Genomic DNA, 24,051 nt, shown 5'->3' with positions numbered 1-24,051 from the left:
ATTCGAACCAGCGCGCTCAGATTCTCTCGCTTCCTAGGCGGACGCGTTACCTCTAGGCCATTGTTGTTTTTCCCAGCTGAGTGTTGAGATGGGCAGGATAGGATTTGCCTGAAGCCTGTGGCTCGAATTGTCGCCTCAATTTTTCTTGAGGAAGTTGACTTTTACCAAGAGTCTTTTAGTCTACGTCTTAGTCTACGCTGGCCATCAAGGAGAAGCGTGATTCGAACCTGAGCAAAGGAGCAAAGGAAGCAGGGCTCAACTTCTGGAGACGTTTTCCCTTGCAACACCTTTTGGGAAGTGCAGCGCATCCAGAATCGGCCTCTTTCTCCCATGTGAGGACACACACCGACAGATAAGCCTGCCTGCCTACTCATCCGTCGGTCCGACGGGAGACTCCATCTTTAGTCTACGTCTTACTGTATAAACGGAATGGTTTGATTGGATTTGAGGATGGTAGTCCTCTTCTTAGTCACTGAGCTTGGGTCAATACTGGTTGTTGTGGTTTTTTTGGTTTTTTTTTTTCCCCTGCAGACGTTGAACACATCGTTGTTGGCTTCGCTGGGTGGTGGTGGTGGTGGTGGTGGTGGCAGCACGATGGATGGGGGTGGGGGTGGAGGGGGGTCACTGGGTCATCTCGGCGCCTCCACCTCTGCTGCCCCCCCCCTCCCTAACCACTTCAGCGTCTCCTCCTCCGGCGGCGGCAGCCAGTCCACGGGTGCTGCAGCGCCGAGCTCGGCGGTCAACAGCCGGTCAGTCCTGACACTCACACCACCCAGACAGGGCGCTTGTGGTGGTGCTTAACGGTGGAAGTGATATGCACAACGAGATACACGGACACAAGTCATCATGCAGCACACACAAGCGTGTGTGCACACACACACACAAACACACACGCACACGCACGTACACACACAGAGACAAGCAGAAGTTCAAGAAGCAAGATTAGTCGATGAGAAGGTAGGCAGGACGGAGAGGATGTGCTTTAAGAGACTTTTAAAAAAATGTACTTCGATGTTTTAAGAGACTTTTAAACTGTACTTTTAAACTGTACTTCGATGTTTTAAGAGACTTTTAAACTGTACGTTGATGTTTTAAGAGACTTTTAAAATGTACGTCGATATTTTAAGAGACTTTTTAAACTGTACTTTGATGTTTTAAGAGACTTTTAAACTGTACTTCGATGTTTTAAGAGACTTTTAAACTGTACTTCGATGTTTTAAGAGACTAAAAAAATTTTGATGTTTTAAGAGACTTTTAAACTGTACTTCCATGTTTTAAGAGACTTTTAAACTGTACTTTGATGTTTTAAGAGACTTTTAAACTGTACTTTGATGTTTTAAGAGAATTTTTAAACTGTACGTCGATGTTTTAAGAGAATTTTTTTTTTTAATGTACTTTGATGTTTTAAGAGACTTTTAAACTGTACAAGAGACTTTTTAAACTGTACTTTGATGTTTTAAGAGACTTTTAAACTGTACTTCCATGTTTTAAGAGACTTTTTAAAATTTTGATGTTTTAAGAGACTTTTAAACTGTACTTCGATGTTTTAAGAGACTTTTTAAAACTGTATTTCGATGTTTTAAGAGACTTTTTTTTAACTGAATTTACGAGTTTTAAGAGACTTTTTTTTAACTGAACTTATGTGTTTTCAGAGACTTTAAACTGGTCTTATGAATTTTAAGAAACAACTGAATTGGGAATCCATGTCACAGACTGAGAAGGGTAGTCAGTTTCAATCCAGGCCAAGTTAGGAAAAAAAAAAAGAAAAAAAAAGAGCACTCACTATAGGATTTTTTTGTTTTTGTTTTGTTTCTTCCAGGAATTGTGTGCATTCTGGAATCAACAGCCAAGTGTAAAGGATCTAGGAGGAGTGTAGTTTGAAAGTAGGTCTCAAAGACATGTGGGCGCAGCTTCTGTTCAGTCGTAGACTAACTGGCTGGGGTTGTGCCTTTGTATTGTTTTGCAGCTTCTTCTTCTTCTGCGTTCACTCGTATGCACACGAGTGGGCTTTTACGTGTATGACCGTTTTTACCCCGCCATGTAGGCAGCCATACTCTGTTTTCGGGGGTGTGCATTCTGGGTATGTTCTTGTTTCCATAACCCACCGAACGCTGACATGGATTACAGGATCTTTAACGTGCGTATTTGATCTTCTGCTTGCATATACGCACGAAGGGGGTTCAGGCACTAAGCAGGTCTGCACATATGTTGACCTGGGAGATCGTAAAAATCTCCACCCTTCACCCACCAGGCGCCGTCACCGTGATTCGAACCCGGGACCCTCAGATTGACAGTCCAACGCTTTAACCACTCGGCTATTGCGCCCGTCTGTGTATAGCAGCTACCTTTGTAGTGTGTATAGCAGCTGTCAGGGAGGAACGGGAGAGCATCAGAGTATGCGAACTTATCCATGTACGCTACGTCACATGTGCTGTAAAAAAAAAAAAAAAAAAAAAAGAAGAAAAAAGATACCTGATCATTGCATAAGCCCACTGCACTAATCAGGCCTGGAGTGTCTACCCTAGGTTTGTGTGAAAATTAAACCAATGATTGGAAAAAAAAAAAGAAAAAAAAAAAAAAAAGTGTGCACCCACACACATGATGCGTACACACACACACGTACGTACGCACGAACGTCTGTTCAGGTTTTCATTATGAATGAATTTGACAGCGACGATGACAGCGTTGGTTGATGCGTTTCAGGCACCCAGGGCAGCAGGGGCGGTCTGGGCAGTCGTCTCCCCTGAACAATTTGTCAGGTGGGTGGTCAGCCCTTGTGCTTTCTGTGGGGGGGGGGGGGGGGGGGGGGAAGGGGGGTGGGGTGGGACTGTTGAAGGTTTGTTTTGTTGTTGTTGTTGTTTTAAAATGTGTGAGAAGTGTGTACGCTGATAGTGCGTTGGCTGTGGTTTGTTGTTGTTTTAAAATGTGTGAGAAGTGTCTACGCTGATAGTGCATTGGTTGTGGTGTGTTGTTGTTTAAAACATGTGAGAAGCGCGAGACTGACAATGTGTTGGTTGTGGTTTGTTGTTGTTTTAAAATGTGTTTGAAGCTGTGTACATAGACAGTGCGTTGTCTGTGGTTTGTTCTTGTTGTTTTAGCATGTGTGTGAAGCGTGTACACAGACAGTGTGTTGGCTGTGGTTTGTTGTTGTTTTTAAAATGCGTGTGAAGCTATGTACACAGTGTGTTGTCTGTGGTTTGTTGTTGTTGTTTTAAAACGTGTGAGAAGCGTGTACACAGTGTGTTGGCTGTGGTTTGTTGTTGTTGTTTTAAAACGTGTGAAGCATATACACAGACCGTGCGTTGTCTGTGGGTTGTTCTTGTTGTTTTAAAACGTGTGAGAAGCGTGTACACAGACAGCGTGTTGGCTGTGGTTTGTTGTTGTTGTTTTAAAACGTGTGTGAAGCGTATACACTGACAATGCGTTGGTTGTGGTTTGTTGTTGTTTTAAAATGTGTTTGAAGCTGTGTACACTGACAATGCATTGTCTGTGGTTTGTTCTTGTTGTTTTAAAACGTGTGAGAAGCGCAACACTGACAATGCGTTGGTTGTGGTTTGTTGTTGTTGTTTTAAAATGTGTTTGAAGCTGTGTACACAGACAGAGCGTTGTCTGTGGTTTTTTGTTGTTGTTTAAAACGTGTGAGAAGCGTGTACACAGACAGCGTGTTGTCTGTGGTTTTTTGTTGTTTTTTAAAACGTGTGAGAAGCATATACACAGACAGCGTGTTGGCTGTGGTTTGTTTTTGTTATTTTAAAACATGTGAGAAGCGTGTACACAGACAGCGTGTTGGCTGTGGTTTGTTGTTGTTGTTCTAAAACGTGTGAGAAGCGTGTACACAAACCGTGCGGTTATCTGTGGCAGGTTCTCAGTCCTCTCATTCCTCCCCGCCCAGCCCGGCCCGGCCCGGCGCCTCGCAGTCGGCCGCCAGCCTCAGAAGCCAGCCACCACCGCCACCGTCGCCGCAGAAGGAAGGAGGGTCAGGGGTCAGCGTCGCCCACCACCACCACCACCACCACCCCCCTGGCCCCTCCTCCTCCACCTCCGCTTCCACTTCCACCTCCTTCGCCGCGGGAGGGGTGGAGTCGGGCGTGTCCCTTGAGGACCTGACGGCGCTGCTGTCGGACAGCCACTACCTGCCCCCGGCGGTCGCCTCCTCCATCCACGGCGTCACTCACCACGGGGGGCTGCTGGTCAACGCCCACCACCACCACCACCACCACCCTCACCACCACCACCCCTCTCGCCCCAGTCACGCTCACAGGCAGCAGCAGCAGCAGCAGCAGCAGCCTCCCCCTCCTCACCCTCCGTCACAGTCACAGGCCTTCATGATCCGCCCGCCTCAGCAGTCGTCACGGGCGACGGGCTCGATGCAGGAAGACTTGAGCTTGTTGTCAGACGTTGCCCACCACGGCGGCGACCACCACCACCACCACCACCACTCTCTGGAGGGGGAGAGCGGGGGGGAGGGGGAGGGGGGGTCTGGCAGACACAGACTTGGGGGGGGACACAACCACGGCCTGGGGGCGGTGGCAACCGACCGGGGGCTGGAACTCCGTGATCTGGAGGTGGACTCGCAGTCGTCGCTGTCGTCGGGGGGCGTGATGAGGGGGGAGAGGGGTGGGGGGCTGGTGGGGGTGGGAGGGGGTGAGGTGGCTTCAGGTCTGCAGGGCGGCAGGGACGGAGCCGGCGGCGGCGGCGGTGCCTTTGGTTCTGCAGTGTCTGGTGAGTGCGTGGGGGTTGGGTCACGGTTATATTTTTTGGGGTTTTTTTTCGCTTTCTACTTCTTCTCGTTCTTCATTTTGTTGTTGTTTTTGTTATTGTTGTTGTTGTTCTTCTTCTTCTGCTGCTTCTTCTTCTTCTTCTCCTTCTTCTTCTTCTTCTTCTTCTTCACTTCTTCTTCTTCTTCTTCTTCTTCTCCTTCTCCATCTTCTTTTCCTTCTTCTTCTCCATCATTTTCTTCTTCTTCTTCTTCTTCTTCTTCTTCTTCTTCTTCTCCTTCTCCTTCTTCTTCTCCTTCTTCTTCTTCTCCTTCTTCTTCTTCTGCTTCTTCTTCTCCTTCTTCTTCTTCACTTCTTCTCCTTCTTCTTCTTCTCCTTCTTCTTCTCCTTCTTCTCCTTCTTCTTCTTCGCCTTCTCCTTCTTCTTCTCCTTCTCCTTCTTCTTCTCCTTCTCCTTCTTCTTCTCCTTCTTCTTGTTCGGCCCTGAAAGGAGTCTTTTGGTGGTTGGCTGGATTATGACTTTGTATAAACAACTTGATTACTTGTTCTTCCTTCTCTTCTTCTTCTTCTTCTTGTTCTTCATCGTCATTTTCATCTTCTTCATTTTCTTTCTTCTTCTTCCTCTTGATCTTCTTCATTTTTTATTTTTCTTCTTCATCTTGTTCTTGTTCTTCTTATTTTTGTTCTTTTTGTTTCTGCTGCTGCTGCTGCTGCTGTTGTTGTTGTTGTTCTTCTTCTTCTTCTTCTCTTCTTCTTCTTCTTCCTGCTTCTTCTTCTTCTTCTTCTTCTTCGATTCTGATGTATTGTTTATGTGTTTTACACCACCAGTTGATTTCTCTTCGGAGATGAAGAAGTATTCCATTCGTTCGTTCTTTAGTTTAACGTCTTTTCACTGTAAGTGATATTAGACGAGGGTAGGAAAAAAAAATCGAGTGTGCGGAGGGGCAAGGGGTAGGGGGGGGTGGGGGTGGGGGTATTACTGTGTACGCATGCGAGTAAGTGAAAGTGTGTGTGTGTTACATATAGAAAATGATTGATTTAAGTTTTGTTAAAAAAAAAAAAAAAAAAAAAATTAGAAAAAAACAATATAACATATTGCTAATGAAAAATTAACAGCTATAACAGTGAACCAACTGGACTATTTAACAAGGAGTTGAAAAAGTCATACATTAGCAATGGACTGCTGAAGATCGTCAACACTGAAGATGATTTCAGTTCAGGGATGTGAGACTTTAACATATCGCAAGTTGGTATATGATCGGCTGTTATGTGAGCACAGATGCAAGAAACATTACTGACATATTTTGTCCTAAAACAATTCATTTTCCATCTGCAGATTAGAGAAATGATTTGCCTCTTATGAAAATCATTATGGTAATGTTTTCCCATGAAACCATACATTTTCTGTATGTTCTTATGTAACTCTGAGATACCGGTGTGTTTTTCCTCAAACTGAAATTTTGACCATTGGACTTTTTCTACCATGGTGTAACATTCCTGTAGTGAAAGCGAAATATTTAAATCTAACTCCTTCATGAAGCTTCTAGCTCCTTTTTTAGCCAGAATGTCAACTTTTTCATTATAGTAAAAAACCGCAATGAGAAGGAATCCAGCAAAAGGTTATGTGAGAGCCTCTTGATAAGAGCTCGTGAATCAAATGGTTAATTTCAGTAATGAGTTCATACCTAACCCTTTCTTTTGTCAGTTCAATAGCGTGAAGAACTGATTTTAGAATGAACACATTGTTGTGTCGTATTCTACAGCTTATCCTCCGTCCATGTCTCCGCCGGTGAAGCAAGGCCGCGATGGTGAACAGGATTCCATCGATGGCAGCATGCTTCATGAGACAGATCGGTGAGTGTGTGAGTGCATCAGTTCCGTCCGGAAATATCTGTCCACTGACGCAACATCTAGACTTGTTGTTTTTCTCATTCTCTCTCGCCTTGACTACTGTAACTCTCTATTTGTCCGGTTTGCCTGCTTCATCCATTCAGTCCCTTCAGCGCATACAAAACTCTGCTGCCTGACTTGTCCTCAGAAAGAAAAGATCGGAGCACATCACTCCTCTTTTGCAACATCTCCACTGGCTCCCTGTCTCACACCGAATAAAGTACAAGATCAGCACTCTATGTTATAGATGTATTCACAAAACTGCCCCTTCCTATCTTTGCGGCTGCCTTCACCTCTACACTCCATCTCGCTCACTACGATCGGCTTCAGATCCACTCCGTTTATGCATACCCAGATTCATACCCAGATTCAAACACTTGACTGTTGGCCGCCGTTCTTTCTCTGTCTCTGGACCTTGCAGTTGGAATGAACTTCCTCTTTCGCTTCGTCAAGTCTCCACACTCAGCTCTTTCAAGTCTGGCCTTAAAACCCACCTCTTCCCAGAATAGTCTCTTTTGCCTGCCTCTTCCTTGTCTTTAGTTTCTACAGTTTTAGAGTTAAGCATGCGTGTGAATGACTGGTGCGAAAGCGCTTTGATTTGTCTCTGCTCAAGATTCAGCGCTATATAAATACCATTATTATTATTATTATTGGAGGGGTGGGGTATGGATGTGGGTTGTGTCTATGCATGTGTACACATTGGTTGGCAGTGGGGCGCTGTTTGAAGAAGAACATCTTTGCAAAGACTGTGACAGAAATTAACTTGGCGATGAATTTCGTTTTTGTTATGGAATGCACCAAACACAATGAAACCACAAGCGATTTTATCCCAAAGAAATATACATGCACTCTTTCAGCATACAATTATTGTCAGCTGTTTTTCAGGGAGGCTAAAATGATTTATTAGATTTAAGTGAAATTGATCAAGTTAAGTGACGGGCGCAATAGCCGAGTGGTTAAAGCGTTGGACTGTCAATCTGAGGGTCCCGGGTTCGAATCACGGTGACGGCGCCTGGTGGGTAAAGGGTGGAGATTTTTACGGATCTCCCAGGTCAACATATGTGCAGACCTGCCAGTGCCTGAACCCCCTTCGTGTGTATATGCAAGCATAAGATCAAATACGCACGTTAAAGATCCTGTAATCCATGTCAGCGTTTGGTGGGTTATGGAAACAAGAACATACCCAGCATGCACACCCCCGAAAACGGAGTATGGCTGCCTACATGGCAGGGTAAAAAACGGTCATACACGTAAAAGCCCACTCGTGTGCATACGAGTGAACGCAGAAGAAGAAGACGAAGATCAAGTTCAGTAAAGTTGTGCAAGGTTGCGATTGTGGCCGCATGATCTCAGTGTGGATTGAAATTTCCGCAGTGCCTAGCGTTTGTGGCATTGTTGGGCATTTCTGTGATTTATCTCTTCTTACACATTGCTTTTATGTCCCTCATGCCCCCCGAAAAGGGGTAACAGGATTGAAATATCTTTGAATCTTTGGAAAAAAAAAAAAAATCTTTTAATTCATTCCATCCCACAGGTACATACATGCCTGCTATACAGCTCCCCTGGACCGGTGCTACATGAGACCACTGCAGAAAAAAAACAGGGTGGTTCACTAAAACGGCGAAAATCAATGAAGAATTGTTGATTTTCTCAATCAAACAAAGCTTCTTTTTTTATACTTCCAGAACCCATAACTAGTTCAGTTTTTAATGCCAAGCAAGAATAAACAAAACTAGAATTGCGTGTTGGTTTAAGAATTCTCGTACCCTGGCCCGCAGGGGAAGTAATCATTGGCACGAGTTTACCTGCACCTGGAATAGAATGGGTTAAATCTTTGTGCTCCAGGTTGAACAGCAGTTACCGTGAAATCTCCCGGCAGCTGGAAGAGCACCAGTCCAGGCAGCGAGAGCTGCAGCACTACATAAAGATGGTGGGTAGAGGCTGAGGAAGGGATGTAACTCGTCTTGGTGTTTTGCTTGCTCTGTGAGTGCGCTTTTCCTTACTGTGTGTGTGTGTGAGCTGGTGGAAAATAAATGTTTGTATTTTGTATTTGTATTTGTATTTCTTTTTATCACAACAGATTTTTCTGTGTGAAATTCAGGCTGCTCTCCCCAGGGAGAGCGCGTCGCTACACTACAGCGCCACCCATTTTTTGGGGGGTATTTTTTCCTGTGTGCAGTTTTATTTGTTTTTTTCCTATTGAAGTGGATTTTTTTTTTTTACAGACTTTTGCCAGGAACAACCCTTTTGTTGCTGTGGGTTCTTTTACGTGCGCTAAGTACATGCTGCACACGGCCGGGACTTCGGGTTTTCTTGCTTCCTAGGCGGACGTGTTTCCTCTAGGCCATCACTCCACATGTTGAAAAGATGTGCTTGCAGACAGGAAGGAAGAGAGTGATATGAAGTGTAAAGCATTGTCTGTGTGTACATGTTTGTGCTGTGTGTGTGTGTGTGTGTGTGTGTGTGTGTGTGTGTGTGTGTGTGTTGGTCAGCTGTAGTTGATAATATGAAGTGAAAGGCATTATCAGTGTGCACATGTGTGTGCTGTGTGTGTTGTTGTCAGTGATATGAAGTGTAAACATTACCCGTGTGTGTGTAGTGTGTGTGTGTGTGTGTGTTGTTAGTGACATGAAGTGTAAATATTATCCGCATGCAAATGTGTGTGTGGTGTGTGTGTGTTGTTAGTGGCATGAAGTGTAAACATTATTAGCGTGTACGTGTGTGCTGTGTGTGTTGTTTTTAGTGACATGAAGTGAAAGACATTATCAATGTGTACGTGTGTGTGCTGTGTGTGTTGTTGTCAGTGACATGAAGTGCAAAGATTGTTCATATGTGTGTTGTTGGTAGTGTCATGAAGAGTAAGGCATTATCAGCGTGTACATGTGTGTGCTGTGTGTGTGTTGTTATCAGTGACATGAAGTTTAGGGCATTATCAATGTGTGCATGTTCGTGCTGGATGTTTAGCATAGTGACAGGCATTATCAGTGTGTACATGTGTGTACTGTGTGTGCTGTTGTAAGTGACACGAAGAGCAAGCATTATCAGTGTGTACATATGTGTGCTGTGTGTGTTGTTGTCAGTGACATGAAGTGTAACGATTGTTCATGTGTGTTGTTGTTAGTGACACGAAGCGCAAGGCATTATCACTGTGTACATGTGTGTGCTGTGTGTGTTGCTGTCAGTGACATGAAGTGTAAAGATTGTTCATATGTGTGTTGTTGATTGTGTCATGAAGAGCAAGGCATTGTCAGTGTGTACATTGTTTGTGCTGTGTGTGTTGTTTTTAGTGACGCTTTCTTCTTCTGCGGTCACTCGTATGCACACGAATGGGCTTTTACGTGTATGACCGTTTTTACCCCGCCATGTAGGCAGCCATACTCCATTTTCGGGGGTGTTTATGGTGGGTATGTTCTTGTTTCCATAACCCACCGAACGCTGACATGGATTACAGGATCTTTAACGTGTGTATTTGATCTTCTGCTTGCATATACACACGAAGGGGGTTCAGGCACTAACAGGTCTGCACATACGTTGACCTGGGAGATCGTAAAAATCTCCACCCTTTACCCACCAGGCGCCGTCACCGTGATTCGAACCCAGGACCCACAGATTGACAGTCCAGCGCTTTAACCACTCGGCTATTGCGCCCATCGTTTTTAGTGACACGAAGAGCAAGGCATTATCAGCGTGTACATTGTTTGTGCTGTGTGGGTGTGTGTTCGGCACTTGTAGTTAGCAATATGAAGTGTAAAGCATTATCAGTGTGTGAGTGTTTGCTCTGTGTGTTGTTTTTGTCGTTGTCGTTATCAGTGTTTACATGTTGTGCGATGTTTGTCAGTGAAAAAAGAAAGCAATTAAAGTAATATTAAGTGTGACACATTATTTGTGTGTACATGTTTATGCTCTGTGTGTGTGTGTGTGTGTGTGTGTGTGTGTGTGTTCGTCAGCTGTAGTTAAAGATACGAAGTGAAAGGCTTTATCAGTGTGTACATGTAGTGCTGTGTGTGTGTGTTTGTCAGCTGTAGTTAAAGATACGAAGTGAAAGGCTTTATCAGTGTGTACATGTAGTGCTGTGTGTGTGTGTGTGTTGGTCAGCTACTGGACAAACCCCCAGGGCCGGGCAGTGACCAGCCGGAGAGAGACAGCATAGCTGACCCTGATGCCATGGACATCTCTTTTGGGTCAGGTCTGTACTGCCTACCCTTGTTTGTGTGTTGTGGGGTTGTGGGCTTGGAGAGGAGGGTGTGTGTGTGGGGGGATGGGGCATGATGTTGCAAGCACACGTCAACACAACACAGTACACTACAACACAGCACAGTACACGTCAGCACAACACAGTACACGTCAACACAACACAGTACACTACAACACAGCACAGTACACGTCAACACAACACAGTGCACTACAGTACACGTCAACACAACACAGTGCACTACAGTACACGTCAACACAACACTGCACTACATTACACGTCAACACAACACAGTACACTACAACACAGCACAGTACACGTCAACACAGTACACTACAACACAACACAGTGCACTACAGTACATGTCAACACAACACAGTACACTACAGTACACATCGACACAACACAGTGCACTACAGTACACGTCAACACAACACAGTACACTACAACACAGCACACTACAACACAGCACAGTACACGTCAACACAACACAGTACACTACAACACAGCACAGTACACTACAGTACACATCAACACAACGCAGTGCACTACAGTACACGTCAACACAACACAGTGCACTACAACACAGCACAGTACACGTCAACACAACACAGTACACTACAACACAGCACAGTACACGTCAACACAACACAGTACACTACAACACAGCACAGTACACGTCAACACAACACAGCACACTACAACACAACACAGTGCACTACAACACAGCACAGTACACGTCAACACAACACGGTGCACTACAGTACACGCCAACTTAACACAGTGCACTACAGTACACGTTAACACAGTACACTACAACACAGCACAGTGCACTACAGTACACATCAACACAACACAGTACACTACAGTACACATCAACACAACACAGTACACGTCAACACAACACAGTGCACTACAGTACACATCAACACAACACAGTACACTACAGTACACGTCAACACAACACAGCACACTACAACACAGCACAGTACACGTCAACACAACACAGCACACTACAACACAACACAGTGCACTGCAGTACATGTCAACACAACACAGTGCACTACAGTACACGTCAACACAACACAGTACACTACAACACAGCACAGTACACGTCAACACAACACAGCACACTACAACACAACACAGTGCTCTACAGTACACGTCAACACAACGCAGTGCACTACAGTACACGTCAACACAACACAGTACACTACAACACAGCACAGTACACGTCAACACAACACAGCACACTACAACACAACACAGTGCACTGCAGTACACATCAACACAACACAGTACACTACAGTACACATCAACACAACACAGTACACTACAACCCAACACAGTGCACTATAGTACATGTCAACACAACACAGTGCACTACAGTACACATCAACACAACACAGTGCACTACAGTACACATCAACACAACACAGTACACTACAGTACACATCAACACAACACAGTACACTACAACCCAACACAGTGCACTATAGTACATGTCAACACAACACAGTGCACTACAGTACACATCAACACAACACAGTGCACTACAGTACACATCAACACAACACAGTGCACTACAGTACACATCAACACAACACAGTGCACTACAGTACACATCAACACAACACAGTGCACTACAGTACACATCAACACAACACAGTGCACTACAGTACACATCAACACAACACAGTACACTACAACACAGCACAGCACACTACAACACAACACAGTACACTACAGTACACGTCAACACAACACAGCACACTACAACACAACACAGTACACGTCAACACAACACAGCACACTACAACACAACACAATACTGTTGCAGTGGCAGCAGAGCTAGGTCTGACTGAGGCGGCCCAAGCAGCGCAAATGAACACAGAACTTCAGCGTCTGCAGCAGCTGAGAGACAGACAGGTTTGTGACAGTGCAGTCTGTGTGTGTGTGTGTGTGTCTGCATGGTGTGTTGTGTGTGTGCGTAGGTGTATGCATGTGTTGTGTGTGCGCATGCATGTGTGTGCATGTATATGCGTGTGTGTGTGTGTGTACATTTATGCGAGTGTGTGTGTGCGTGCGGGCGTGTGTGCACATGTGTGTGTGCATGCGCGTGTATTGGTGTGTGTGCTTGCACATTGTGTGTATGCATGTGTGTGCGTGCGTGTGTGAGTGTGGGCGCGCGCGTGTGTGTGTGTGCATGTATCCGTCTGCATGCACGCATGTGTGTGTGTGTGTGTGCGTGTGCGTTGATGTGTGCCTGTGTGCATGCGTGACTGATTGACAATGAAATGAATGACGAGAGCCTGTAAGCTGCTGTCAGTCGGCTCAAACCAGGTAGGCAGCCTGTTGTGCAAAGGACTCTAGAGTCTGCACTGTGTAAGTATGGGAATCAATCAGTCAAGTCCCATTCACCGTTCGTAAGGTAAGGGGATGGCAACTGTGGAGTGATGGCCTTGAGGTAACGCGTCCGCCTAGGAAGCGAGAGAATCCGAGCGCGCTGGTTCGAATCACGGCTCAGCCGCCGATATTTTCTCCCCCTCCACTAGACCTTGAGTGGTGGTCTGGACGCTAGTCATTGGGATGAGACGATAAACCGAGGTCCCATGTGCAGCATGCACTTAGCGCACATAAAAGAACCCACAGCAACAAAAGGGTTGTTCCTGGCAAAATTCTGTAGAAAAATCGGCTGCGATAGGAAAAAAACAAGTAAAACTGCACGCAAGAAAAAAATACAAAAAAATGGGTGGCGCTGTAGTGTAGCGACGCGCTCTCCCTGGGGAGAGCAGCCCGAATTTCACACAGAGAAATCTGTTGTGATAAAAAGAAATACAAATACAAATACAAATGTAACTACTACACTGTGGTCACTTTAGAAAGCGTGGGTCAGTGGGATACACAAAGTTGTTGTTGGGACAAGGGGTTGCTCTCGGCAAGATGTGTTCGTTTAGTCACTGATCTACCAGGACACGGTAGACAAGAGAGGCAAGGCCTTCAAGACTCACTTGTGATACACTTTTTAAAAAATCTGATCGCTAAAATGTGTTCTGTATTCGTTATTATAAAGCTTCGCGCTTAAAAAAAAAAGAAAAAAAAAGCCCTTTACACTGAGAGTAAAACACACAAACTTTTTATGTATTGAGTATAATTTCAGAATGTAATGTTTAAGATGAGAAAGATCAGTTTAAAGCAAATTAAGTCCCCTAGCATTAATTACAGAGTAATTTCCCTTTTTTACTATCTGCACCAGAACGTTTGCAAAATAAATAAAACTTCCATGCTTAGCAAAAGAAGTTCCTGTTTGAACAAAAAATGATAATAATGACCGCTCTTGTTGTTGGGTCAGAATATCAGATCAAAGTGCCAAGTTTAGAGAATACAAAAAATATAAATATAACAGTAAATGCAGTTTGCATATGATTAGGCTTCTTTTTTTTATTTTTTTGTACCCATCCCAGAGGTGCAATATTGTTTTAAACAAGATGACTGGAAAGAACTGAATTTTTCCTATTTTTATGCCTAATTTGGTGTCAACTGACAAAGTACTTTGCAGAGAAAATGTCAATGTTAAAGTTTACCACGGACACACAGACACACGGACACACACACACACACAGACAACCGAGCACCGGGTTGAAACATAGACTCACTTTGTTTACACAAGTGAGTCAAAAATGCGCTGAAACCTTCCCCTTACAGAGTTTTTTTGAATGCACAAAATCTAGAGCATATCCAGTTCAAAATGAACTTCTCATTGTCTTTTAAAGAAACAAACTGAATGGGTCGCCCAGGCCCGCAACATACAGTGATGATGATGATGATATGGATAGTATCCTTGGTCAGAGACCTTTACAAACACAAAGTCATTTGCACAACAGGCTGCCTACCACTTGGGTAGAGCCGACTTGACAGCAGCCAATGGGCACTCATCATTCGTTTCCTGTGTCATTCAGTCAGGTTTCAGTCACGCACATGTGGAGTGATGGCCTAGAGGTAACGCGTCCGCCTAGGAAGTGAGAGAATCTGAGCGTGCTGGTTCGAATCATGGTTCAGCCGCCGATATTTTCTCTCCCTCCACTAGACCGTGAGTGGTGGTCTGGACGCTAGCCATTTGGATGAGACAATAAACCGACGTCTCGTGTGCAGCATGCACTTAGCGCACGTAAAAGAACCCACGGCAACAAAAGGGTTGTTCCTGGCAAAATTCTGTAGAAAAATCCACATCGATAGGAAAAACAAATAAAACTGCATGCAGGAAAAAATACAAAAGAAAAGGGGTGGTGCTGTAGTGTAGCGACGCGCTCTCCCTGGGGAGAGCAGCCCGAATTTCACACAGAGAAATCTGTTGTGATAAAAAGAAATACAAATACACTTACACTCATACAGACAACAGTGAAGGATAAAGCAAACAACCCTGTGTTCCCAGCTGACAGCGGCTGACCAACAGTCCCAGTCAGCACGACCCAAAAGCGGCGGCGGCGGAGGCCGCAAAACCGAAATGAACCGCCACCCTTCCTCCCAACAGTCCAGATCAGGGGGGGCAACCACGACCCAGCTGCAGCAGACTGGAGTTCTGGCCCCTCAGCAGTTGGCGGAGATTTCCCGGCTGTTGGGTCAGTACAGCGAGGACGTGGAGGCCAGTCAGGGTGGTCTCCCTTTGAGCGCTCTTCAGGCCGACCCCACCTCCATGGCCCAGGTCCTACGGTTCCTGGCGTCTCTTCCGCAGCAGTGAGTGTTGAAAACAGTGCGTTGTGGCGTTGAGTTTTGTCGTTGTCTGCTTTGATGTGATGTTTAGAAAAAAATGTTCTTTTGTAAAAAGAAGTGACCACTGTTGCCTTGAACTCAGTACTGCCAGTTAGCTCCTCTGACTTTCCCCACAGACGACCCGTATGTTTGGGTAAGAAACGAAATCGCCAAAAAAACAAATGCTAGAAATCATGAACTGAAAACTTACCCAAACTGATCAGTAACATAATGAGTTAGTTGAGCACAGAAATTTTAACTTTCTTCCTTCTTATGCAATCATACGACATTGAGTGGACCAATCAGCTTAATTGCAGCAGTTACACTGTGTTGTAGGTAGGCCCAAGTATGTGGGGTTTTTTGTTGGTTTTTTTGTTTTTTTTAGTTCTGTTTCTTGTTTTAATGTCTGGCCTAAGTGTTTGTATACCTTGTAGATAAAACATACGTTTCCTGATGTGGCTTGGAGTCCCAGTGTTCCCCACCAAATTCAAAACATTCCTTCCAGTTTTGACAGGGGTTGGTATCCTTGGTCACGATGTAAGCATTAATCATGGTAGTAGAGATAACGCGTCCACCTAGAAAGCAAGAGAATCTGAGCACACTGGTTCAAACCCTGGCACTGTCACCAATATTTTCTCCCCCTCCACAAGACCTTGAGTGGTGGTCAGGACGCTAGAAATTGGGATGAGACGATAAATCGAGGTCTCGTGTGCAGCATGCACTTGGCGCACGTAAAATAACCCACAGCAACAAAAGGGTTGTCCCTGGCAAAATTCTGTAGAAAAATCCACTTCAATAGGAAAACAAATAAAACTGCAGGCAGGAAAAAACACACACAAAAATGGGTGGCGCTGTCAGTGTAGCGATGAGTTCCTGGGAAGAGAGCAGCCCGAATTTCACTCAAGATCTGTTGTGACAAAAAAACAGAGTACCGTAAAGTTTGGTCTATTGAGAGTACTGGTGTATAAGCCGTACACACAAAATTTTGAAAAAAATTGAACTTCATACACACATAAGCCGCACTGGCTTATAAGCCACACTTATTACCGGTACCGGAACGCATACCGATACTACAGAAAAGCTGTCAATACTGTAGGTTATGAAATAAACACAAGCAGAAACAACACAAAGAAAAGCAAGCGAAAATACTGCTAATGCCACAACAAAAACAAACACAAAAAAAACCCCCAAAAAACAAAAACAAAACAAAAAAACGAAAATAAGATCTATAATTTAGGGATAGTCACTTTTATTCAATGTCGTCCTGCTCACTGAATCCACAGAAATCTTCGTCTTCGTTTTCAGTGTCCGAGTTGAAGGGAACCAGCACAGCTTCCTCGCCATCTTGTCGCTGACTTAGCCTTGCTTTCACTTCATGAACATGAACACAAGGTGGTTGGTGCTGGTTCGTCGCTTGCACTGTCGTCAGCTAGGTCAATCGCCTTCAATTTGAAGGCTGCATCATAGGCATTACGTCGCTGTTTTCAGCATGATGAGGGTGTGCGCTTGAGCAGAGTAGAACTGAATGCTGATCTGAAGGCTTTAATGTGTGTGGATTTGATTTTTAAAACGTGAGCAGTTAGCACACTAACCTGAAGCTCATCCAAAAATTCATGGACAGAAATCATGATTTTGGTAAGTTGAAGGGTCATCTAAGAATAGACGAGAACGTGACACTCCCGGGATCGTTAAAATCCTCAAATAAGCCGTATCATTGTATAAGCCGCAGAGGTTGAAGCTGGGAGAAAAAGTCGCGGCTTATAGACCAGAACTTTACGGTAATGCAGTACAATCATACAGTGCATGACGATACTTTTCAGACAAAGCGGGGAGAGAGGGGAGAAGATCTCCAGCACCAAGAGTTCCCCCAGACAGCAGCCCACACGACGGCCCAGGGAGCAGCAGCGCCTGAAGAAGCAGGCCGACCCCCGACACCACTCTGTAGGTGACCCTGCCTGCTGTCCGCCTCTCTTCAAAGTTCTTTTTGACTCACTTGTGTAAGCAAAGTGAGTCTATGTTTTAACCCGGTGTTTGGTTGTCTGTGTGTGTGTGTGTGTGTGTCCGTGGTAAACTTTAACATTGACATTTTCTCTGCAAATACTTTGTCAGTTGACACCAAATTTGGCATAAAAATAGGAAAAATTCAGTTCTTTCCAGTCATCTTGTTTAAAACAATATTGCACCTCTGGGATGGGCACAAAAAATTAAAAAAGGAGCCTAATTATATGCAAACTGCATTTACTGTTATATTTATATTTTTTGTATTCTCTAAACGTGGCACTTTGACCTCTTATTCTCACACAACAACAAGAGCAGTCATTATTATCATTTTTTGTTCAAACAGGAACTTCTTTTGCTAAGCATGGAATTTTTATTTATTTTGCAAACGTTTTTGGTGCAGATAGTAAAAAATGCTAGGGGACTTAATTTGTCACAAGTGAGTATTGAAGGCCTTGCCTCTCTTGTTTTGGTCTTTTTCCGGAGCATTGGGTTTTCGTTGGTTCTTGTCATCTGTGCTGAACTTACTTGTACTGAAGCATTGGGTTTATCAGATCAAGGTGTACTCTCTGCAAACAGAGTATGGCTGTCTACATGGCAGGGTAAAAACGGGTCGTTTACGTAAAACCCCTTTCACGTACATATGAGTGAAGGTGGGAGTTTGTATCTTTGTTGAACTTAAATCTTCCGAGCATTGGGTTTTTGTGTAGATCCAAGTATCTTTTTCTTTTTTTTTTGCTGCCCCATCATCTGCACCATTTCAGTGGCATTACTCCCACACCACTCATTTAGATTCCCCCATACATGACCACACCCGGGTTCGTCCATCGCAGTTCCAGCGTCGGCAGTCCACAGGGAACCATCGATGTTAGGTCGCCAGGAGGCCACACACCAGAGGAGACCCTGCACTGCTGCTGAGTCACTTCGGTGGTGTTCAGTGGTGCCTGTTCTGATTTAACGTACTTAGGACACCACCTACTAAGCCCCCTACTAACGACAATAATGGCTTAGTCGCGGAGCCAGACTGAGTGAGCGCCCCTACCAGAGTGGAGACCGCCACCACGTGCCTCAAACAACAGCCTCCCATGAATCTGCCGACACTGACGACATTGACAGGACACACCTCAAGCACGGAAGTGGAGGGGTATCAAAACTGAGGTCACCATGAGAGCAGGGCATGAAAGGCCACAGACTTTGAGAATGTTTTGTTTATTTTGATGATGATGGATGAGGATGACGATGTTGCTATGGAGGTCCATTTTGGTTTGGGACTGCGTGACAAGGCTGTACTCTACGCTTCCTGTCATAATGATATCCCAGCATTAACCAGGCCCGAGATATACAGACACTTGAAGTGTTGGTCAGGTAATTAGAGCAACACACCCAAAGACGCATCCTTGAAGTGGGTGACACTCAACTGTGTGGTCCCAGTCTCCCCATTAAAGCCCACAGCACACTCAACTCTGGGTAGGAGCCGGCCACGGGCCGAAAAACCCACCTCCGCTGGGATTCGAACCCGCGTCTTCCAAGCCGTCAGTCCGAGACGCTAACCACTTCGCCACGGCGGCTGGTGATTGAAGTATCTTTGTTGAACTTAAAGACTTACTGAAGCATTGGGTTTATGTATTAGGTCCGTGCATCTTTGTTGAACTTGATCTTGCTAGAGTATTGGGTTTATGAGTAGATCCAAGTATCTTTGTTGGAACTTTGAACCGTGCTATAGTATGGGGTTTATGTACAGGTCCAAGTGTCGTGTTGAACTTTGAACCATGCTATAGCATGGGGTTTATGTACAGGTCCAAGTGTCGTGTTGAACTTTGAACCGTGCTATAGCATGGGGTTTATGTACAGGTCCAAGTGTCGTGTTGAACTGAAGAGCCTTGCTGAAGCGCTGGGTTTATGTGTAGGTCCAGCTATATAAAATGTTGATCTTAGAGCCTTGCTTAGAGCATTGGGGTTTAAGTGCAAGTGCAGACATCTGTGTTGACTGGCTGAGTGAGAATCTGAAATATACATCTGTATGTATCTTTTTTTTTTTTTTACTCCAGTCAATCATTACAACTAACTTGAAAATTTTAGCGTTTTTTTTTTTTTTTTCTCAGCAATTTTTACCAATAATGGAGCAGACACAAGTCATTCATTCACCGGTCAGTGATGAGTGTGAATTGTTGGATTTTTTTTTTCTTTTTGGCTGCCCCACCATCTGCACCATTTCAGTGGCATTACTCCCGTGCCGCTCATTCAAGTCCCCAAAACACAGCCACCCCCGGGGTTTGTCTGCCACAGTTCCAGTCCCGGCAGTTCACAGGGAGCCATCGATGTTAGGTCGCCAGTAGGCTACACACCAGAGGAGACCCTGCACTGCTGCCGAGTCACTTCGGTGGTGTTCCATAGTGCCTGTTCTGATTTAACGTACGTAGGACACCACCTACTAAGCCCCCTACTGAGAACAATGATGGTTTTGTCGCGGAGCCAGAGTGAGAGACCGCCACCACGTCCCTGCAGCAACAGTCCCCCATGAATCCGCCAACTCTGAAGACCTAGACAAGACTCGCCCAAAGCAAGGCAGCGGAGTGTTATCAAAACAGGTCACCATGAGAGCAGGGCATGAAAGGCCTCAAACTTGCGGTTTTTATATATTGGAGTGATGGCCTTGTGGTAACACGTCCGCCTAGGAAGCGAGAGAATCTGAGCGTGCTGGTTCGAATCACGGCTCAGCCGCCGATATTTTCTCCCCCTCCACTTGACCTTGAGTGGTGGTCTGGACGCTAGTCATTGGGATGAGACGATAAACCGAGGTCCCGTGTGCAGCATGCACTTAGCGCACGTAAAAGAACTCACGGCAACAAAAGGGTTGTTGCTGGCAAAATTCTGTAGAAAAATTCACTTCGATAGGAAAAACAAATACAACTGCACGCAGGAAAAAATACAAAAAAATGGGTGGCGCTGTAGTATAGTGACGCGCTCTCCCTGGGGAGAGCAGCCCGAATTTCACACAGAGAAATCTGTTGTGATAAAAAGAGAAATACAAATATTGATGATGAAGGAGGAGAAGACGACGACGATGCTGAACTGTGAACTGTTTCAGGTGGGACCAGACACCAGCCTCTCCTCGGTCTCCGTGGCAACAGACCGGCAGGACAAGAGCATGGCCTCCTCCACACGCTCCAGTGGCGCCACCTCTCGCAAAGCCGACAGAAAGTCCGTCAACAACAACAGCGCGTCAGCGTCGTCTGCCGTGCCGGCTGGCAAGCAGGCCGCCCGCTCCCACAGCAAGGAACAGCAGAACCCTGTGTGGAAGTGAAGTGGACATCTCATCTCCCTCGTCCAGTCACTGACGCTGTTTGTTGGGGTTTTTTTAATTTTTTTTTTTTAGGGATAGGTTTATGGAGGGGGGTGACAGGAAAGACTGTAGGGCAGATCAGATTTGGTTGTTCAGGAGTGAAAGTTTTGAATTTGTCGATGCGTGTATGACTGTAGAAGTTTGTTGATGCTTGTGTGTGTGATTGTGTAGTTCCAGTAAATATGCTGATGATAGTGTGTTTCTGTTGATGCAAGTGTGTATGGTTGTAGAAGTTAATGTTGATACAAGTGTGTATGATTGTAGTTTTAAAAATCGCTATTCATTGTAAAGTTGAATGTATACAAGAAAGAGCATGGATATGTCGCACGAGCAAAATGTAGACTCCAAAATTCAAAGTCGTGGGAAAAATTTACCAAGCAGATTCCAGTGGAAGCTGCGATCCAGGCCGTCTTGTCACACAGGTGTTAGTTCTGGGCATCCACATGATGGTTACATGCAGTTTCAGACTAGCCTACCATCCCCATTTGTTCCAGAAAACCAACACAAATCCAGCGTTACAAAAAAAAAATGTGGCCATTTCAGAAGAAGAAAAAAATTGTGAAGTTGACTTCTTTGATCGCAACTGGCAGTAGTTGCAAGGTGTTTGAGAACACTGAAAAGACTTTAAAAAAGTGCTGAAGAGGATGCTTCCAGAACACCACCAAAGGCAGAATTGGTGTGAATGTCGTCTGCAGCCACTTTTTTGTGTGTTTGTTTCTTCTTGTCGTCATCATTTTATGTGTTTTTCTATAACTGCGAGCAAATGCTGCGTGGTGTTACTGATGATATTAGTTTTGTTCTGGCATTGTAGAGGCTGTTGTACTCTTTGTTAGAATGTGGGGTAGGCATGAGAGGTGAGGAGTTGGGAAGACGTAACAGAGATGCCAACCCCTGTCAAGTGTTTGTAGGAGCTGCTTCTTCTGCGTTCGTGGGCTTCAACTCCCACGTTCACTCGTATATACGCGAGTGGGCTTTTTACGTATGACCGTTTTTACCCCGCCATGTAGGCAGCCATACTCCGCTTTCGGGGGTGTGCATGCTGGGTATGTTCTTGTTTCCATTACCCACCGAACGCTGACATGGATTACAGGATCTTTAACGTGCATATTTGATCTTCTGCTTGCATATACACACGAAGGGGGTTCAGGCACTAGCAGGTCTGCACATATGTTGACCTGGGAGATCGTAAAAATCTCCACCCTTTACCCACCAGGCGCCGTCACCGTGATTCGAACCCGGGACCCTCAGATCGAAAGTCCAACGCTTTAACCACTCGGCTATTGCGCCTGTCTTTTGTAGGAGCAATCAGAAAAATCTGGCAGGAACATTCAGACTCTGAGCCACATCAGCTTGTACTTTCCTTGCACTCCATAGCTTAAATCATCAGGTGCAGACGCTGTTTGACCCAGACGCAACTCGATTTAACCACGTTCTCTCTTGTTTGGGCAAACGATTAAGCTGATTGGTTCACTCGATGCCGTTTCAATGTAAACACGCATGCGATTAGCTGAGCATCATCACATGAGACCAAGGTTAGTAGTAACTGCTCTAGCCTAGTGATCAAAATATGTCTAGAGCGTCTGGGTAATGTGACAACAGGAAAGCATGTGACCATGCTATGAAGTCAAAAATGATCTTGTTGGAACTAACTTCAACATTGGCGTAACATCGGAACAAACTGATCGAGCGTAACAAAATACGGCAGAATTGTAACAGTTGGCATCTCTGAACTACTTCTTCTTCTGCGTTCACTCGTATGCACGAGTGGGTTTTTACGTGTATGACCGTTTTTACCCCGCCATGTAGGCAGCCATACTCTGTTTTTGGGGGTGTGCATGCTGGGTATGTTCTTGTTTCCATTACCCACTGAACGCTGACATGGATTACAGGATCTTTAACATGCGTATTTGATCTTCTGCTTGCATGTACACATGAAGGGGGTTCAGGCACTAGCAGGTCTGCACATATGTTGACCTAGGAGATCGTAAAAAATCTCCACCCTTTACCCACCATGCGCCGTCACCGTGATTCGAACCCGGGACCCTCAGATTGACAGTCCAACGCTTTAACCACTCGGCTATTGCGCCCATTGGCATCTCTGAACAACATCACATGGCGCGGGGGCCCACAGGGGAGGTGAGGGGTCAGGAAGACATAGAGAACCGATCAGCACTGCCACACAGGGCAGAAACCACAGGCAGCAAAGGCCGTGTCAGGGGTTTAGTGCCGACTGGCTGTAAATTGGTGGATTGCTTGTGATTTTTGTTTGTTTTTTTTGACAATGATGGCTTAAAAAAAGAAAAGACTGTGTTCAGACATTGGGTTTGATCAGCGACATTAGATAGAAGAGATTCCTGTGGGCGCGTGTCTATTAACTAATGTGTGCAGCATTTGAAAGCACCGACGGTATCCATTGATTGTTCTTCTTCTGGGTGGCAAAGTTCTGTGCTCTGAGAGTTACTTTATCTTGTATCAGGTCTTGCCAGTTTGTGACCCCCCCCCCCCCTCTGTTTGTGCTGTCAATGGAATGCAGAGAAATACATCGTTTTATATTCCGAGACCAGACTTCATCATTTTATATGCTGCACATTACAAACTGTTATGTTTAATCTGTGTGACAAAGAAAGTGGGTCTAATGATTTGCCAAGAAAAAATTTTTTTTTTTTTTTTTTTTTTTTTTTTTGAAGAGGTGACACTTTCCAAAATCATGAAGAAACTCACCTTGGAAGATTGATGTGATATTTATATGCCTAAAGAACAGTACCTGTGGTGGTTTTTTTGTTTGTTTTAAAAAAACAAAACAACCTGATCTGATATGAAAATCTGAACTGAAAAGTGTTCATTTTTATGTGTAACAATTTTGTGATGCACTTGACTGTGCAGGTAAACGAGAGGGAGTGAGAGAGAGAGAGAATGTGTGGGTTTTTTTTTATGCGAGATGAATATTCCATATTCTCAGTAGCTTGGCTAATAAAGACCGGTTGACTACAACTTTGTGTGTTTTGAAAACAATGTTGAGTGTGGCACTTTCACAACTTCCTGTGTTGGTTTGAAAATGAAACAATGTTTAATGTAGCGCTTTGATAAATTCCTGTGTTGGTTTGAAAATGACTGTTAAGTTGCAACTGTGCGTCTTCAATATTGAACTTTCTTGGTCTTATT

At 44.8% G+C, this 24,051-nt stretch overlaps 1 protein-coding gene across 7 annotated transcripts in view; it reads left to right on the top strand.

Annotated features, from left to right (window-relative positions):
* Nucleotides 1–20,902, top strand: part of LOC143288987 (uncharacterized) — a 59,809-nt gene extending 38,907 nt beyond the window's left edge. For all 7 annotated transcript variants that reach the window (XM_076597721.1, XM_076597718.1, XM_076597720.1 and 4 more), the window contains exons 18-27: nucleotides 532–749; nucleotides 2,704–2,759; nucleotides 3,862–4,722; nucleotides 6,481–6,571; nucleotides 8,453–8,537; nucleotides 10,703–10,793; nucleotides 12,640–12,728; nucleotides 15,232–15,533; nucleotides 17,369–17,489; nucleotides 20,635–20,902. In XM_076597721.1, the coding sequence (XP_076453836.1) occupies nucleotides 532–749; nucleotides 2,704–2,759; nucleotides 3,862–4,722; nucleotides 6,481–6,571; nucleotides 8,453–8,537; nucleotides 10,703–10,793; nucleotides 12,640–12,728; nucleotides 15,232–15,533; nucleotides 17,369–17,489; nucleotides 20,635–20,850 (2,130 nt within the window). In that variant the 3' untranslated portion in view covers nucleotides 20,851–20,902. The remainder of the gene's footprint in view (nucleotides 1–531; nucleotides 750–2,703; nucleotides 2,760–3,861; nucleotides 4,723–6,480; nucleotides 6,572–8,452; nucleotides 8,538–10,702; nucleotides 10,794–12,639; nucleotides 12,729–15,231; nucleotides 15,534–17,368; nucleotides 17,490–20,634) is intronic.
* Nucleotides 20,903–24,051: the final 3,149 nt, after the last annotated feature.

Source organism: Babylonia areolata, chromosome 13 (assembly GCF_041734735.1).
Source record: "Babylonia areolata isolate BAREFJ2019XMU chromosome 13, ASM4173473v1, whole genome shotgun sequence".
NCBI lineage: Eukaryota > Metazoa > Mollusca > Gastropoda > Neogastropoda > Buccinidae > Babylonia > Babylonia areolata.
Note: the sequence above shows the minus strand (reverse complement) of the source record. Positions and strands in the feature narration are given on the sequence as shown.